Source organism: Podospora bellae-mahoneyi, assembly GCF_035222275.1.
Source record: "Podospora bellae-mahoneyi strain CBS 112042 chromosome 1 map unlocalized CBS112042p_1, whole genome shotgun sequence".
Classification (NCBI taxonomy): Eukaryota; Fungi; Ascomycota; class Sordariomycetes; order Sordariales; family Podosporaceae; genus Podospora; species Podospora bellae-mahoneyi.
In genome coordinates this window covers 3,177,660-3,192,252 of record NW_026946359.1, presented here as the reverse complement: position 1 = coordinate 3,192,252, position 14,593 = coordinate 3,177,660, and the positions used below count along the sequence as shown (strand labels likewise).

Here is a 14,593-nt window from a genome sequence, read left to right as displayed (position 1 = left end):
AAAATGACACTTGGTGGCCAAAGATGATGAGTACTAAAATAGGCACTTCTTCATGCTGATTGATTAGTGTTATTATATATTACAACATACAGTCTGGTAGTAACTAAGGCTGCCTGCCAGTCGCTGTGGTCTATCTCTCTATTGGTAGATGGATTGATTCTCTATCCCAACTTCCAAAACTCCATCGCCGTCCCTTTCTTTGCCTGCTAGCCGCTCACCACCATAAATAATACCGCCACGAACATGACCAGGCTCCAACGGGCTATCTGTCAGCCGCGACTTCGCGAAGAGGCAGGCCGGTGTGTTTGGTGATCATGATATCTCGATGCTCGGACATTCGCGAATCGGTCCGGAGGGGAGTTGGTTTGGTAGGTGGCGGAATTGTCAAACTTGGCGAGTCTTGTATGGCGCGTGCCTGTCTCTCTCTCTGTGTGTGTGTGTGTGAGTGAGTGAGTGAGTGAGAGTGTGTGTGTGTGTGTGTGTGTGTGTGTGTGCATGCAATCTTTTGGACACGCACACTCTGTCTGTCTGCTCCAACTCTGGTGCTCTTGTTCCGCATTATTGCCAAGCTGCCCCGAAAAGAGAGAATGAGGGCGAGAGAACCCTGAAACGATCCCCTCGGTCCCTGTAGAACAATATCATTGTTGTATTCAACCCATCCCCACCTCGTCTTTGTTCCCTCGAAGACGACCTCGATCCTTTGAACACCTCATCTGTGCTCCCTCCCCCTTTGCTCGTTCATCATCACCCCATTCACACACACACACAAACACTCTCACACACACACTCACACACTCACCTCATGACAAATCCAAATAAGACATCTCATTCAAATCCAAATCCCCCACCGGACTGATAATATTATCATCATCATCATCACTCTCCTCATCACTCCCCATCCCCATCCCCTCACCCCCACCGCCACCAGCACGGCCAAGACTCCCCACATCCCGATGATACTGACTCTCCCTCCTCCCAAACCAAGTAGCCGACTGCCTCCCCTCCGGCCTCCTCTGCATCTCCAACGTGTGAGGACAGGTGCCCTCCCCCACCGTCGCCCGGTGACTATGAAACGTGCACTGCCTAAACCCAAAGAACCTCTCCCCGCTCCTCAGTTTGTTGGCCGGCAGCCGCAACTGCGGGTTCTTCAACCTCACGTCCGCCCTGCTCTGCTGCATCTTTTCCAAATGAAGCTGATAATCCGCCTTTAGCTGCGGGAAAGCAGCAAACAGCTTGTCGATCTGGTTGTTCAACAGGAACGCCTTCTCCGCGCCGTGGAGCGTCCAGGCTAGCATTGCCACTCCCCATTTTCTGAGCCTGACCGCATGTTCGGGGTCGCAGTCGCCGTAGATGAACGCCAGGAAGCGGGGGGACATGTCCCAGTCGAAACGGAGGTACATGTCCTGCAGGGCGTCCATGGCTAGGTCTTGGAGGCCGGGGAGGTCGATTATCGCGGCGAAGAGGTGGAGGCGGACGAGGTTGGTGCGGACGGCGCGGCATTCGTCGGGCGAGATGGTGCGGATCACGTCGTCCATGAAGGTGTGGAAGCGGCGGCGTTGGTAGAGCCAGAGGACGAAGATTTCGAACATGTCTGGTGCTTCGGAGGGGAGCCATAGGACTGAGTCTTCTTCATCTTGGTCTGAACTGGAGGCGCTGGAAGGGGAGGGGGTGGGGATGGCCTCGATGTTGGTTCTGAAAAAGGGGCAGCTGTCGCAGAGGAGCTTGCGGTGGAGGGTGAATTCGCGTTGTTCCTCGCCCACGAGGACGCGGACGACTTCGCAGCCTTCGAGGCTGTGATGATGGTGGCGGTGGTCAGTTGATGATGTGTGTGATATGTGAGGTGGAAGTAAGAGGTGAGGTGACTTACTCCCCGATGACAGAGCGCTTGTTACTCCACCTCATCTTGTCTGTTGTTTTTGCTGCCAACGTGTTGCGAACAGCTGATAAAAAGACACCACGGTATAAGTGATGGTGAACAAAGTCCAACCTCAAGCCGGCCGACTTTGTGAGTTGTTGGTGGTCTTCTACCGAAGGTTGTCTTTTTGTTTCGATTGCCGCTCAGCAGCAAGACAATATTATGACCAGCCAAGCAACAAACAGACAAAACGATCCACTCAGCACACAACACAACTTACCCAGCAGTTTTGTTTGATGAATGAGGGAAACACCAAAAAAAAAAAAAAAAAAAAAACGAAGAAACAAAAAACAAAGAGAGAAGACGACGAAATAGACTTCGTGTGTGGCGAGAGGGGGGTTCCCCATCTCAAGTAGATTGTTCTCGAGCTCTCATGCCTGTCCTACCAGGGATCGTTTTCTCACAAGCGTCAGACGACGCGAGGTGGCATCGTGACCCATGTTCTCTCATGGCCCAAGGCTCTCGGATCTTTTTTTTGGCTTCTTTCTTTCCCGGATCTGTTGAACAATCAATCAACCCTTGTCCCCGAAGCGAACACTCGTTCAAGGTGGCTCCCCCTGTGTTTCGTTTCAACACTTTGCTGCTGGGCACCCAAAAGCACAGCGTGATCGCACCGGTAGACGACCCCCGAGTGTGACTGTGATGTTTGCTTGAGAGCTGCCCCTGAAAGCTTGGCACCACCGGCACCACCACACCACCAACACCACCAAACCACACCCCGGACTTTTTTCTTGCAGGTCGCAGCGCTTTTGGCGAGTGTTTCGAGATGGCTGCCCCCCACACCAATCACGAAGGGGACGCTCGCGTCATGTTTCGAGTTTCGATGGGGGAATTGTTTGCATGATTGCTACACAGACATGGATGGGAAGGAAGCATTGCGAAGAGAAACAAGATCGACGAGGACTTGGGATGACAAGCAAACATGAAAAAACACGTGGGAATTGAACGATAAGAGAGAAAGAAGAGAGAGGAGCATAAACCCGGCAAGATTGGACCGGATATTTATTCAGAGGCGATGCAACAGGGCAATGAAAATCAGTGGGGGGGTTCGGATGCTCGGTAGGTACCCCAGTTGCTGTCGGTGAATCTTCAATGGAGCGCTATTTCGGCCTTGATGGAAAGCATGAAATTGAGAATTGTTCAGTCAATAATATCTATCAGAAGATATAAATGGGTGCCATTGACAGTAAAGGGATTGAACTCGAACAATAAACAGCCTTGAATGGTGTCGGTCAGGGTTAGGGTTGCTACCCCGGAGTAAAAGCGGGACATCATTGCCCCTCTACATTTTCGACGTCATGGACAACCCTTCATCTTTTGCGACACACCAAAAAAGTCGTTGAGGCTGAAACTCAATTGCTGATTGAAAACACGGATTATTCAGCGTTGAACAAAAACGTCCCGCGAAACCGGGGCGAATCCCACCTCGTTCGCCAGGTGCAGCAGTGGTGATACCGACACTTGCCCGATATCCAAGCCCATGGATTGCTGGTACGGGCCGTCTGAAGCTTGAGAAATGTTTCCATGAAAATCCTTCCCCGAGTTTCTGGGTGGTTTGTTCCTTCGTGCTCCGGGTGTTTACTCAGCAAAGATCCGATCTGTCTTCATGCGTGGTCGATGACACCATCACGGGCCCGAATTCCTGGATTGGAAATCGGGCAAACGGTTACCGGCGGGGAATCTCGATTCCCTCCCCCCACCCCCCTCATGTTGGTGGATTTGGTGGGCAAATTTGGTATTATTCAGCAACTAACTGCCGGCTTTACCTTGTTATCTGATCGAGAAATATATATGAGTACCTATCATTTCGCTGCCGGTGACGATCCTGAATATGTCTTCAACGTGACGCAGGCACCCCTTCCTCGATTGACATCGTTGACCCCTCACCCTCATACCCCTCCCTGTCCAACACTTTACACACCTTCTCTCACCACCATCACAACCACAGCAAAAATGACAGTCTCAAAACTCCCCACCGCCAGCGCCCCTGCCCCCGGCGTCCCCTTCTACACACCCGCCCAAGACCCCCCAGCCGGCACCGCCCTCATGAATGATGCCACCCCCGTCCCAACCGTCTTCACCCCCCTCACCATCCGCGGCCTCACCCTCCAAAACCGCTTCGCCGTCTCCCCCATGTGCATGTACTCGGCCTCCAACGGCCACCTGACCGACTTCCACCTTGTCCACCTGGGGCAGTACGCCCTCCACGGCACCCCCCTCACCATCATCGAAGCCACCGCCGTGACCCCCAACGGCCGCATCTCCCCGGAAGACTCGGGCCTCTGGCAAGACTCCCAGATTGCCCCCATCAAGCGCGTGACGGATTTCATCCACTCCCAGGGACAAAAAGTAGGGATCCAACTCGCCCACGCCGGGCGCAAAGCGTCTACCTTGGCCCCGTGGCATTATCGCACCCTAGGGAAGGAGGTGGCTACCGAAGAACTGGGCGGATGGCCGGATGATCTTTGGGCTCCCAGCCCCATCCCCTGGGCGGAGGGGTTCCCCACGCCAAAGGAGATGACGTTGGAGCAAATCAGGGGGTTTGTTCGGAGCTGGAAGGACGCTGCTAGGCGGGCGGTGGAGGCCGGTGTTGACCTCATTGAGATTCACGGTGCTCACGGATACCTCCTCACCGAATTCTTGTCCCCAATCACAAACGCAAGTCAACCCCTCCTCTGTCTTTTTCCGGTCTGGAACTGTATTAACACCCCCCAAAGCAAAGAACCGACCAGTACGGCGGCCTCCCCTTTGAGAACCGCGTCCGTCTCCTGGTGGAGATCATCACCGCCGTCCGCTCCGTCATCCCAGAATCCATGCCCCTCTTCCTTCGCATCTCAGCGACGGAGTGGATGTCCCACCTTGGCCAACCCTCCCTCGACCTCGGCGAATCCAAAAAGATTGCCTCCCTCGTTGCTGACCTGGGCGTTGATCTGTTGGATGTTTCCTCTGGCGGCAACAACCCTGCCCAGAAGATTGAAGTGCACCCGTACTATCAAGTTGATTTGGCGAGCGAGATTAGGGAGCATCTCAGGAAAGAGGGCAAGAAGATGCTCATCGGAGCGGTGGGCATGATTACCAACGCCGAAATGGCCAAGGATGTGGTGGAGAGTGATGGGACGGTGGAGGTGGATGGCGAACACGGGACCAAGGCCAAGGCGGACTTGGTGCTGGTTGCGAGGCAGTTTTTGAGAGAGCCAGAGTTTGTGCCCAAGGTGGCGAGCGAGCTCGGGGTGGCGGTTAGGTTGCCGTTGCAGTATTCTAGGGCGCCTTTTCCAAAGAAGAAGAAGGTGGAGCAGGGGAAGTTGTGAGGGGTTAGGAGGTGAGAAGAGATAGACGAAACGGAGACGGAGCAAGATTAGAGAATAAAGTCAGACAAAGACACACACACACCCATATATATATATGTATATATACATACAATCGAGGTATGGAGAGATGTGTGCTCAAAAAGTTCGCACCGCCTGTCCATCATATGATTGACAGGATTTTTAGCCCCGTCCTTGTTCCCAAGTGAACTTCCAACTTGAAGCCCACAACAATGCTCAAAAGGTAAGCCATCTACAAAAAGTCCTCCGCATACTCCTCATAACTCCTCATAACTCCTCATAAACACCTCAACATCATACCTCCCCTCCATTCCCCATCTCCTTCAGCACCGCCTCCGACTCCACCATTTTACGCTGCCCAAAATCCAACAACCACAACCCCATCACCCTCTCCCTCCGTGTCTCTTTTGTCAGAGGTAAAATCCGCTCCATGGTCATTACCCGAGTGGGGGTTTGATAATCTGGTGGAAAAGGAGACATCTTTCTTGTCCAGGTTTCATTTTCATGATCGTGGGAGAGGAGGAGTTTGGAGGATTTTGACGCTGACACCTGCCCTTCGCATGCGGTTCGATTCCAGGGGGTTGTTTTTTGCACTTGTTTTTTTTTTCAATTGACTCATCATATTTGTACAATATTATATGACAACGTCTGTCAGGCTATGCCTTGGATCGCTTCCCTCGACCACGTCCCCTCCCTCTACCAGCAGTCGCTTTCCCCTCTCCTTTGCCTCCTTTACTCCTGCCAGCGACCACAACAACATCATCATCATCATCTTCATCATCATCATCATCGACCTCTTCATCCTCCCGCGCCACCTCATCCTCTTCACCCACAACCTCTTCTTCCTCAACAATCTCCGCTTCCCTCGCCTTCCTCTTCCTCCCCTTCCTCTTCCCCTTCCCCTTCTCCGCAGGAATAGCAACCGGCATCTCCATCGACAACCCCCCACCGCCCACCGCCCTCCTCCTAGCCTTCAACCTCCCCACCGCCTCCGCCATCCTCTTACTCCCCCCCCCACCCCTTCCCACCCTCCTCGGCGCGAACGCCTCCCTCTGCGTCCCGCTCCCGACACCCCCCTCAAAATACCTCGTAATATTCGCCTGCGTCCCTTCCGCCTCCCGTCTATTCACATCCCTTATCACCGGCACAAGCACTTCATCCGTCCTCTCCTTGCTCCACCCAATCGTGCTCATCAGAAACTGTCTCAACCCTTCCAGATCCGGCACCCCCCATTGAAACTGCTCCTGGGAGGAATCCACCTCTGGATGCAAATAAGCGTCAAACACCGCCGGTGAAGGGAACCCCAACGGGAGAAACAACTTGGTAGCCTGACCCTTTCTGAATTTTCTGCGAAAGGGGGAAGAAGCATCCGCCTCCTTGGGGCGTTTCCCGCTTTGGACGTCCTCCCACCACGTCTTGAAATCGGAGAGACCCTCCCGACCTGGGAATTCAGATAGGATCTCCACGGCCGTGACGGGGCCGATACCCGGGATGCCCTCGGTGTAATCTGACCCTAGGAGCTGGGCCAGTGCAATAAGCTGCTCTCTCGAAAGCTCGAGCTCATCTTCCAGGTCACGGAGGAGGTAGCACTCGACAAACTTGTTGCTGTTGAACATGTTCTTGTATACTCGGGTGCCGCCAAAAAGGAAGGTGTCCGAGTCGTCGGTGACGATCCCGTCGACGAGATTGAGGCGCACCAGTTCGGCGCATTGGGCTTCTGCTTCCATCGGTGCCGTGATGTATGGGACACCAAAGAGGCGGAGGAGGGCTTGGCATTCTGTTACCATGACCTGGGTGACTTCGTCTGCGTCGCGACGGTCTTTCTTTTGCTGGGTGCGGAGGGCGCGGAGTTCCTGCTCGTAGGCTTCTTGGTTCTCGCGTTGGGTTTTGTTGTTTAGTTGGCTGGCGAACCGGGCGTGTTCCTCCGCTTCTTCGGCCATTTGGGCGAGGAGTTCTTCTTCTTCGGGGTCGTAGAACTCGTCGTATTCTGGGGAGTCATCCCGGGTGAAGATCTCGTCCGAGTTGATAGCAGAGGCCAGCCCCTCGATTCTGGACTGTTCTGAAGGCGGGAGATCGGGAGCCTCATCACCGCTTTCCAAAAAGGCCTCGGTATCGTCGATGGCGATAGCTGATGGGGCGGCAGATGGCTCTCCCGTTGAAGGAACGACCACGTCTTCAAACTCCACATCCTCGTCTTCAGACTCTTGAGGAGCCGAAGCAGGAGGGGCGGTCTCTGAAGGCTGCTTCCCGACAGCATCCAGCTCCATGGGGCTCTCGTCGCTTTCAAACTCTTCTGCTGGAGGAGGTGTTGTGGCTGCTGCTGGATTTTGTTCCGCATCATTCGAGGCTGTCTTTTTGTCAAGGTCATCTTGCAATGAAGGCAAGCTGGCGCCTGGTCTTCCCGGTGGAGACCTGGCACGGAGCAGCGTCTGAACTATGGATTCGGGTGGTGCATCCAGAATCTCGATATCACTGTCATCGTCACTCGAGGACTCGATTTCCACATATTGTTCTCTCCGCCTTTGGAGCTGATGGAACTGTGCCAGCTCCTCATCCTCGGCATTCTGTTGGTTTTCGATTTGCTGCTGACGTCGGACATGCTCTGTGATATCCGTATTGTCCGTAAGCCATGGTGGTAGTGGGAGAGGCTCATCGTCTTCCTTTTTTTCAGATACGACGGGCTTTTCAGCCTTGGCAGTCTCGCTCGGTTCTTTGATGAACCCTCCAGCCTCCTCGTCGGATTCCGCTTCCAGATCACCAGTCTCTACTTGCCGAGGCTTCTCTGTTGTCTCGACAGCAGCTGTAGGCTTTGGCGCCGGAGCGGAAGGCTTCGACCCCCCAAACGCGCTTCGCCAATCAAGTTTCTCGAATGGAAGGGGGCCGTTGAATGAGTTCTTGACGTTTGATTTTTGGACAGGCTTTGGCTTTGGCTGCTTCTTTCTCGCCGCCGCCAGCGCCGTGTGCAAATCTCCATCGCTATCACTGTCGCTGTCGTCTTTTTCCTGGGGTTTCTTCACAGCAGCATTCGCTCTGTTGTTTACAATATGCGCAATCATGGTCCCGCTGGTACTTGTGATTGGTCTCGATACTTCCGGAGCCGCTCTCTGAGTCCACTTGGGCGCGGGCACGTCTTCAAACTCTTCATCCTCGTCTTCGTCTTCCTTCTCCTTGCTCACACCATGGTTTTGTTCCAGTGACAGCGCAATAGCTCGGTTGAGCTCTTCATCCTCGGCCGCCATCACCTCACCATCATTGACGAATAGAGCTTCGTCGTCGTCTTCTTCGCCTTCATCACCCTGCAGGGAGTTGTAGAGCTGTTGTCGTGCAGAGCCAAAGTTTTGAGCTCGTTCGTAGGCAGCACGGCTCGTGATCTTGGGGAGACGGTTGAGACCTTCGATAGGAACGTCTTCAAACTCCTCGTCTTCCCACTCGTCTTCGTCGTCCGGATTTTGATACTGAAAGTCCAAGGCATCGACGTCGATAGGCTTATGGGCTTTGCCCTTGTCTTTGTCCCTCGTGACAACACCAAGAGCCCAGCCACCCTCGGCGCCTTCATTCTTGACCAAGATGTACTCGCGGTTTCGGTCGCCAGCAACGCGGCTGGCGTTGACAGTCATGTCAGTGCTCGTCATGCCCATCTCAAGCATGAGCCGCTGGGTGAGATAGTTTCTTTCCTTGACCCTCTCAATCTGGAATCTCGAGAAGGCCATCCGGTCGGGAAACATCACGTCCAACTGCTCCTTGCTGAGGCCCATTCTCAGCCTACTTCGTAACCTAGCAGCATTCAGAATATTGTATCTGTCAGCCGGCGGCAAGGTCTTGAAGAACTCCCCATCAAAGTCAATCTTGCTAAAGTCATAAAGATTGATGTTCTCCCCACTGTTGAACTGCCTCGCATACTCCTCCAGCTCCTCCACGCTCATGATCCTCGGATCGTCTGGCTTCCCCATAGCCTCTATCCCGTTCTGCAACTCCGGGAGATGATACGCATCCTGCTTGTGAAACTTGCGATTCCTCTGGCGCTCCTGCTTAGAAAGCCCCAGCTCGTCCGCATAGACAATATTCTCCATACTCGGCAGCTCCTCCTGCTCGTCATCATCCGCACCCGCCATCCTCCTCTGCCTCTTTTCCTCCTCCTCTTCCGCCAGCCTGTGCATCTGCACAGCGAGCAGCTTCCCCGCCGTGCGCGCAGCATCCTCTCTTCGCCCTTCCCGTCTCCTCCTTCTCCCCTGCAAAGTTGCTCTTTTCAAAGCCGGTGCCCCGCCGTCAAACACAAACACTGGCTTGACTCCATACCACAACAGCTTACACAAGCGTCGAAAGAAGCCCACAATGTGACTGTTTCGCAGCGCATTCCCTTCCTTGTCGCGGACAGCTTTGAGAAACTGGTAGATCCAAATCGAGGCATCGACAGCGAGTCGCTTCCGGTTAAGCGTCGCGAGGTTTGTCGGGCGGGCGCATGGCTGCACGACGGTCCAGAGGCCTTGAACACCCATGGTGGGCTGGGACCAAGGGTATCACGCTTGTCAAGTCGAGAAGAGAGGGCTCCTTGGGCGGATCACCCAGAAGGGAAAGAGCGTATCATGGGAGAGCTTCCTTGTCTCCAAAAGTATCAAGTCGACGAAGGCGCGTCATGGGAGTTGGAAGAGGTAAACAAGTCAAACCAGAGTTGCTGATCGCGAGAAGTGAAATGTTGGAAGTCACTCTTACCTTCTATGACGGATGACTGCGATACGCAACATCCCTGCTCGGCTGCCTGCCATCTGGTCTTATCTAGGCTAATCTATTGGTTGATATTCTCCGGGAGTGCACTGTGCGGATAAGCAACGACGAACAAGGTATTTGTGAACTTCCCTGCTTGTGCTGACCTCACTGCGCTTAGGTGAAAAGGTTTGTATAGCATATCCAAAGGTAGTACGAGTCTCTTTTCCTGAGAGCTACCCTGCTGAACTGTAAACCTCATACTTCGCCATCTCCTACGATTCCCACTTGATACTTTTAATCTCCTGCCCTAAAAGTGGATCCCCCCATCTTTTGGGTGACTTCCATCCCGTCCCAACCCAACGGGCTCACCCCTCCACCTCGCGCAGCAATTACCTACCTATCCTGTCTCATCCACCCTCCACTCTCACGCATCAAATCCACCCATTCCCACCAGGAACAAGCGATTGAATTCAAGCAGCAGCTCGGTTACACATCCCCTCCATACCATACCCACCACCCTACCAGCTCTCTCTCTCTCTCTCTCTCTCTCTCTCTCTTCATTCTCATTCAAGTTATGCAACCCCCCCTCTTCCCCCTCTCCCGAAACAACCACCGCGGCCGCTCAAAAGCGATAATGAACTACGACGCCCTCCCCACCCCCTCCTCCAAGCCCGAAGCCACCGACTTCCTGCAGACGCTCCTAAACAAGAACCTCAGGGTGGGCACCACGGACGGGAGGATGTTTTGGGGGAGCTTCAAGTGTACTGATTCTGTAAGCTCCCATTACACACCCCACCCGCACACAATATCGTCATCTCATACACTACCTACCCGTTCATGATATCTCAACCATGAATCTGTATCTTTCCTAAGAATCTAACCTTGCCCCTCCTCCGCCCCCCCCCCCCTCAACAGGACTGCAATCTCGTCCTCCAACATACCTACGAATACCGCCCCCCCCCCCTCACCCAACTCCAATCAGCCGCCGCCGCCGCCGCCGCCGCCGCCGCAGCCGCAAGCTCAGATCCCCAGTCCAAAAAAGTGGTCATGGATATGACATCCCGCTACCTAGGTCTAGTCGTCGTACCAGGCCAATACATCACAAAGATCGAAGTCGAAGAATTCGCCAGTCAACTCAAGGCCACAGAGCGCAAACAGCAGCAACAGTCACAACAACAACAACAACAACAACAACAACAACAACAACAACAACAACAACAACAAACAACAACACGCAAGGCAGAAATTAGTTAGCTACTTTACCTTACCTTACTTAGCGTACCTGCCGAAATCACATGATTCAAAATAACGATGATGGAAAAAAAAAATGAAAAAAAAAAATGTTCATATTAACCAACTACCCATCAGTCATTCAAAACAAGAATTCGTGCCGCAAAGGGAATCGACGCTAAAACTATACACACACACCACACCCCTGAGAAGAAAAAGAGAAACAACAACTTGCTCTCCCACCAAATCCTTAGGAAACCCCATCATTGTTTGTCCTCCATCTCACTCAAATCATTACCAATTACGGTCGATTTCCCTTTCACATCTCGGCCAAACCCGCCACCCATCACAGCCACCGCTCAACCCCAAGCTTCTCACCCATCCCGTACTTCTCTCCTCCCCCAACGCTAGTTGTGGTCCTTCTCCTAAGCAACAACCGCCTCTTGGCTTCGTCCCCTTGTCTCCCCTCCGTTCAACCCCGCCTCACTCCCCAGCACCGAATGACTCGTTCTCCCCTCTAACTCATCCTCGTCCTCGTCCTCGTCCTCACTATACTCATCTTTATGATGTTGGTGATGTCCCGCAGGAACCCATCCATCCTGATCATTAAGCGGCGCATCCTGACCCGACAGGTCCAAGCCCTCACTGCGCGCCTTGATGTTGTTCCTGCGTCTGGTCGAGAGAGTCCGGGCGCGAGTGGAGAGCTTAGCAGACACGGCCGCCTTTTGCGTGACCCAGTTGGTGAGCGCGTCCTCGCAGTCTTGGATAATGGCCTTGCTAGCCTCGTAGCCGTCGTACGCAGCGCGGGTTTCACCTGGTGTGACGGGGGTGTCGTCGATGAGTTCGAGCAGATGCTTTCCGTAGCCGGCGATGATGGCCACCTTTTCGCAGTGTTCGCGCAGGGCGTCGAATTGGTAGGTGTAGGCGGCCTTGATCTTCTCGCGGGTGATGTTGGAGAGCTGGGCTTCGGCAACGAGGGACTCTGCCTCGGCACGGACAAGTTCCTGCTCGAGGACGACTATTCTGGGGGAGTTGGGTTCTTTGTACTTGAGCTGGGCGATTTGATCGGTGATTTTTTGCTTTCCTGTCTGGTGTTAACACATGCCGTGCTTCGGAAAGAGAACGAAAAGACTGACTGTCTCTGCTGGGCTGCACCGAAGCCTCAATATTCCTAATACTCTTCATGGTGACGCGGTACTGGTCGTATCGGTCGACATATTGATCCTCGAGCTCACCGATTTCGTAGAGCAGCACTCCCAGCTTGTCCGTGACATCCGAAACGTCTTCGTCGCAGGCCTCGCCCCAAATGGAGAGTTGTTGCTGTGTGACACCTCGTCAGCCAGATTCTCGCGCTGGAGTCTCAAGAGCAAAACTTACAGCTACTTCCATGCGCTCCTTTGCGACCAACTCCAAACTTCTCATGACATTCTTCTCCATCTTGACCAGCTGTGCCAGCTTCTTGGCGAGGTCGGGCCCGAAGGCGCCGGCCGTCTTGCCCCTGAGAGCATGCCCTAGTGCTCCTGTTAACACCAAAAAAAAAACTTGTGAGTTCCCAGACGAATTTACAAAGGAAAAATGGTCCCAAGAAGAGAAAAGAAAGGGCGCAATGCTCACCGAGTCCTCCTTTGAAGAAACGACCAGACTTGGTCGTCGACGGCGGCGGGGGTGGGTTCTGGTTACGAGAGGCCATGTCAGCGAGGGGTTCAGTGTCACGATGAGTGTCGTGTGCTGGGCGGGTGGTACCTGGATTTGCGAGGCGGTGGGCGCCCTCGTGGCGCGCATGGAGTACGTTCGATGCATGGTGAATCGAGGTGCGGTGTTGGTGTGTTGTGGTGGTGTGAGAGTGTAGCACCCAACAGCGGGTGGACGACGGGCCGGTTTGATTGTTCGGGTTCAGGTAATGGATACTGAAAGTAAGAAGTGGAGGTAGGTGTTCAGTTTCACGAAACAAAGGTGCGTGTAGGCCGAGCCAGAACAAGCTTGCGTTTATAAGGTATGCGACGGTGTCTTTGGTGGGAGAGCCAGCGATAATGACGTCGGTGAGCAACGCAAGCACTTGTCAGTTTGGGGGCCAGCGGGTTTGCCGGGGTTAGGAAAGGGCCGTGCGAGCTTTTCTCTTCATCTGTTGATCAGGGTTCAGATATACCGGGTTCAACGCTGCAATTGCTGTCTGAGGCCCAGGAGATCTCCGTTCCTGCGTCCGCCATGAAGGTCACTCCGGAAAATCCTTCATATTCTTTCATCCCAGAGTCTCCCCTCCCCGGAGCCGATCTGACGTTGTCATGGTGAACACTGGGGCGACCCTATCTTCAGATGTTGTTTGCGGTTAGGATGGGCTTGGCATGGGTAACCCAGAAGTTCAGGATGCACAGGCCATTTTCAACACAAGCCACTTGCCAAAACCTAGCCACTGGACCTTCATCTTAGCCACCCGTCTGGGCAGAGGCCATGATCTTGAGAAAGTGATTTGAGTTTTCAGGTATCGCAGTGATATGTGGTTAAGGCCAGATATTGAAATAGTGGAGCCGGGGCGCTGATAGTTGTTTCCGCACGTATATATCTATTTAAACCAGTATAAGTGATTGAAGATGGTAGGTTGCCCGGGTCTAGTTTCGCTGGATCAAAGTCCTCGCAGCTATGGTGATGACCACCTACCTACCCGGAATGCACCGAGACGAGAGAAATAAAAAGTGGTCACCATCGAGTGAGCCAAGCATCCTGAATCAATTCAAGCTTCCAGCTTGACACATAGTATGCATGGAGTGAAGCTCGACCCAAAAGCAGATGCTGGAGCCATGATCCTCAGCCCGCTTTTAGTAAGTAGGGTTCCACCAGACGGCTCCCTCCTCTCCCGTTGACATCACCAGGGACCTGGGACAAGCGTTACCCAACGGCCGGCGAAATTATTTGTTTTCCATTCGGATTTGAAGCTACACTATTCCTAGATTTTATTTCTTGAACCATAGTGTCGGAGAGAGAGAGAGTGAACACAAATACTCGAACCATTGTCTGCGCTTTGAAAACCTAAGTCTCTCTCGACTGGCTGCACGTGGCGCCAATCATCTTCAAGACGAAGCTCCAGGGCTTGCCGAGACAGACCCCTGCTTTCGCATCTTCTCCCTGTGCCTCTGGTGACATTCACGTCATCCTCTTTCCCACGCCGGGAGAACAAGAATAGCAAATCACAGTTATCATCCACCGGTCGTGTGATACTTATCCTTATTCACACACTTACCCTCTAACAACGCCATCCCGATTGACCCCGTTATCGCTCCACGAGGCGCTCGCGATTGGCACAGCCCTCTCATGTGCTCAGCTCAATCGAATCCACCGCTATAGGCTGCCGCCGCACGCCGCCTCCAAGCATCCATCAGCCCTCAGCGCATGTCACAGTCCCCAAGGACAAGAAACATTGTCG

The 14,593-nt window shown here is 53.6% G+C and overlaps 5 protein-coding genes across 5 annotated transcripts; 2 read left to right on the top strand and 3 right to left on the bottom strand.

The window, feature by feature from the left end:
- Positions 1-16: 16 nt before the first annotated feature.
- Positions 17-3,796, bottom strand: QC761_109770 (uncharacterized protein). Its single transcript, XM_062874269.1, has 2 exons — positions 1,868-3,796; positions 17-1,791 (listed from the first exon to the last, which is right to left on the bottom strand). Exons 1-2 carry the CDS (start codon positions 1,900-1,902, stop codon positions 801-803), a joined length of 1,026 nt encoding a protein of 341 aa, XP_062737386.1. The 5' UTR covers positions 1,903-3,796; the 3' UTR covers positions 17-800.
- Positions 3,797-3,868: 72 nt separating this feature from the next.
- OYE32_1 (NADH-dependent flavin oxidoreductase) lies at positions 3,869-5,223 on the top strand (the record flags this gene model as incomplete). The annotated part of the gene is made up of 2 exons (XM_062874268.1): positions 3,869-4,573; positions 4,633-5,223. 2 exons carry the CDS (start codon positions 3,869-3,871, stop codon positions 5,221-5,223), a joined length of 1,296 nt encoding a protein of 431 aa, XP_062737385.1.
- Positions 5,224-5,897: 674 nt separating this feature from the next.
- On the bottom strand, positions 5,898-9,737 carry RAD2 (DNA repair protein rad2; the record flags this gene model as incomplete). The annotated part of the gene is made up of 1 exon (XM_062874267.1): positions 5,898-9,737. One exon carries the CDS (start codon positions 9,735-9,737, stop codon positions 5,898-5,900), a length of 3,840 nt encoding a protein of 1,279 aa, XP_062737384.1.
- Positions 9,738-10,519: 782 nt separating this feature from the next.
- QC761_109745 (uncharacterized protein) lies at positions 10,520-11,199 on the top strand (the record flags this gene model as incomplete). The annotated part of the gene is given in 3 exon segments (XM_062874266.1): positions 10,520-10,717; positions 10,861-10,939; positions 10,958-11,199. 3 exon segments carry the CDS (start codon positions 10,520-10,522, stop codon positions 11,197-11,199), a joined length of 519 nt encoding a protein of 172 aa, XP_062737383.1.
- Positions 11,013-13,973, bottom strand: LSP1 (lipid-binding protein). Its single transcript, XM_062874265.1, is given in 6 exon segments — positions 11,013-11,115; positions 11,134-12,259; positions 12,312-12,495; positions 12,553-12,686; positions 12,790-12,847; positions 12,919-13,973. The coding sequence occupies 5 exon segments, from the start codon at positions 12,973-12,975 to the stop codon at positions 11,601-11,603; spliced, it is 1,092 nt and encodes a 363-aa protein (XP_062737382.1). The 5' UTR covers positions 12,976-13,973; the 3' UTR covers positions 11,013-11,115; positions 11,134-11,600.
- Between the last annotated feature and the right edge of the window lie 620 nt (positions 13,974-14,593).

What these genes read in the sequence shown, in the direction of transcription:
- QC761_109770 (XM_062874269.1), bottom strand. Translation starts at nt 1,902, where the DNA reads ATGAGGTGGAGTAACAAGCGCTCTGTCATCGGGGA. An exon ending in AAGCGCTCTGTCATCGGGGA is followed by an intron (nt 1,792 to 1,867) that starts GTAAGTCACCTC and finishes CCATCATCACAG; the next exon opens with CCTCGAAGGCTGCGAAGTCG.
- LSP1 (XM_062874265.1), bottom strand. Translation starts at nt 12,975, where the DNA reads ATGCATCGAACGTACTCCATGCGCGCCACGAGGGCGCCCACCGCCTCG. An exon ending in TTTCTTCAAAGGAGGACTCG is followed by an intron (nt 12,687 to 12,789) that starts GTGAGCATTGCG and finishes CAGGAGCACTAG; the next exon opens with GGCATGCTCTCAGGGGCAAG. An exon ending in GGTGCAGCCCAGCAGAGACA is followed by an intron (nt 12,260 to 12,311) that starts GTCAGTCTTTTC and finishes AACACCAGACAG; the next exon opens with GAAAGCAAAAAATCACCGAT.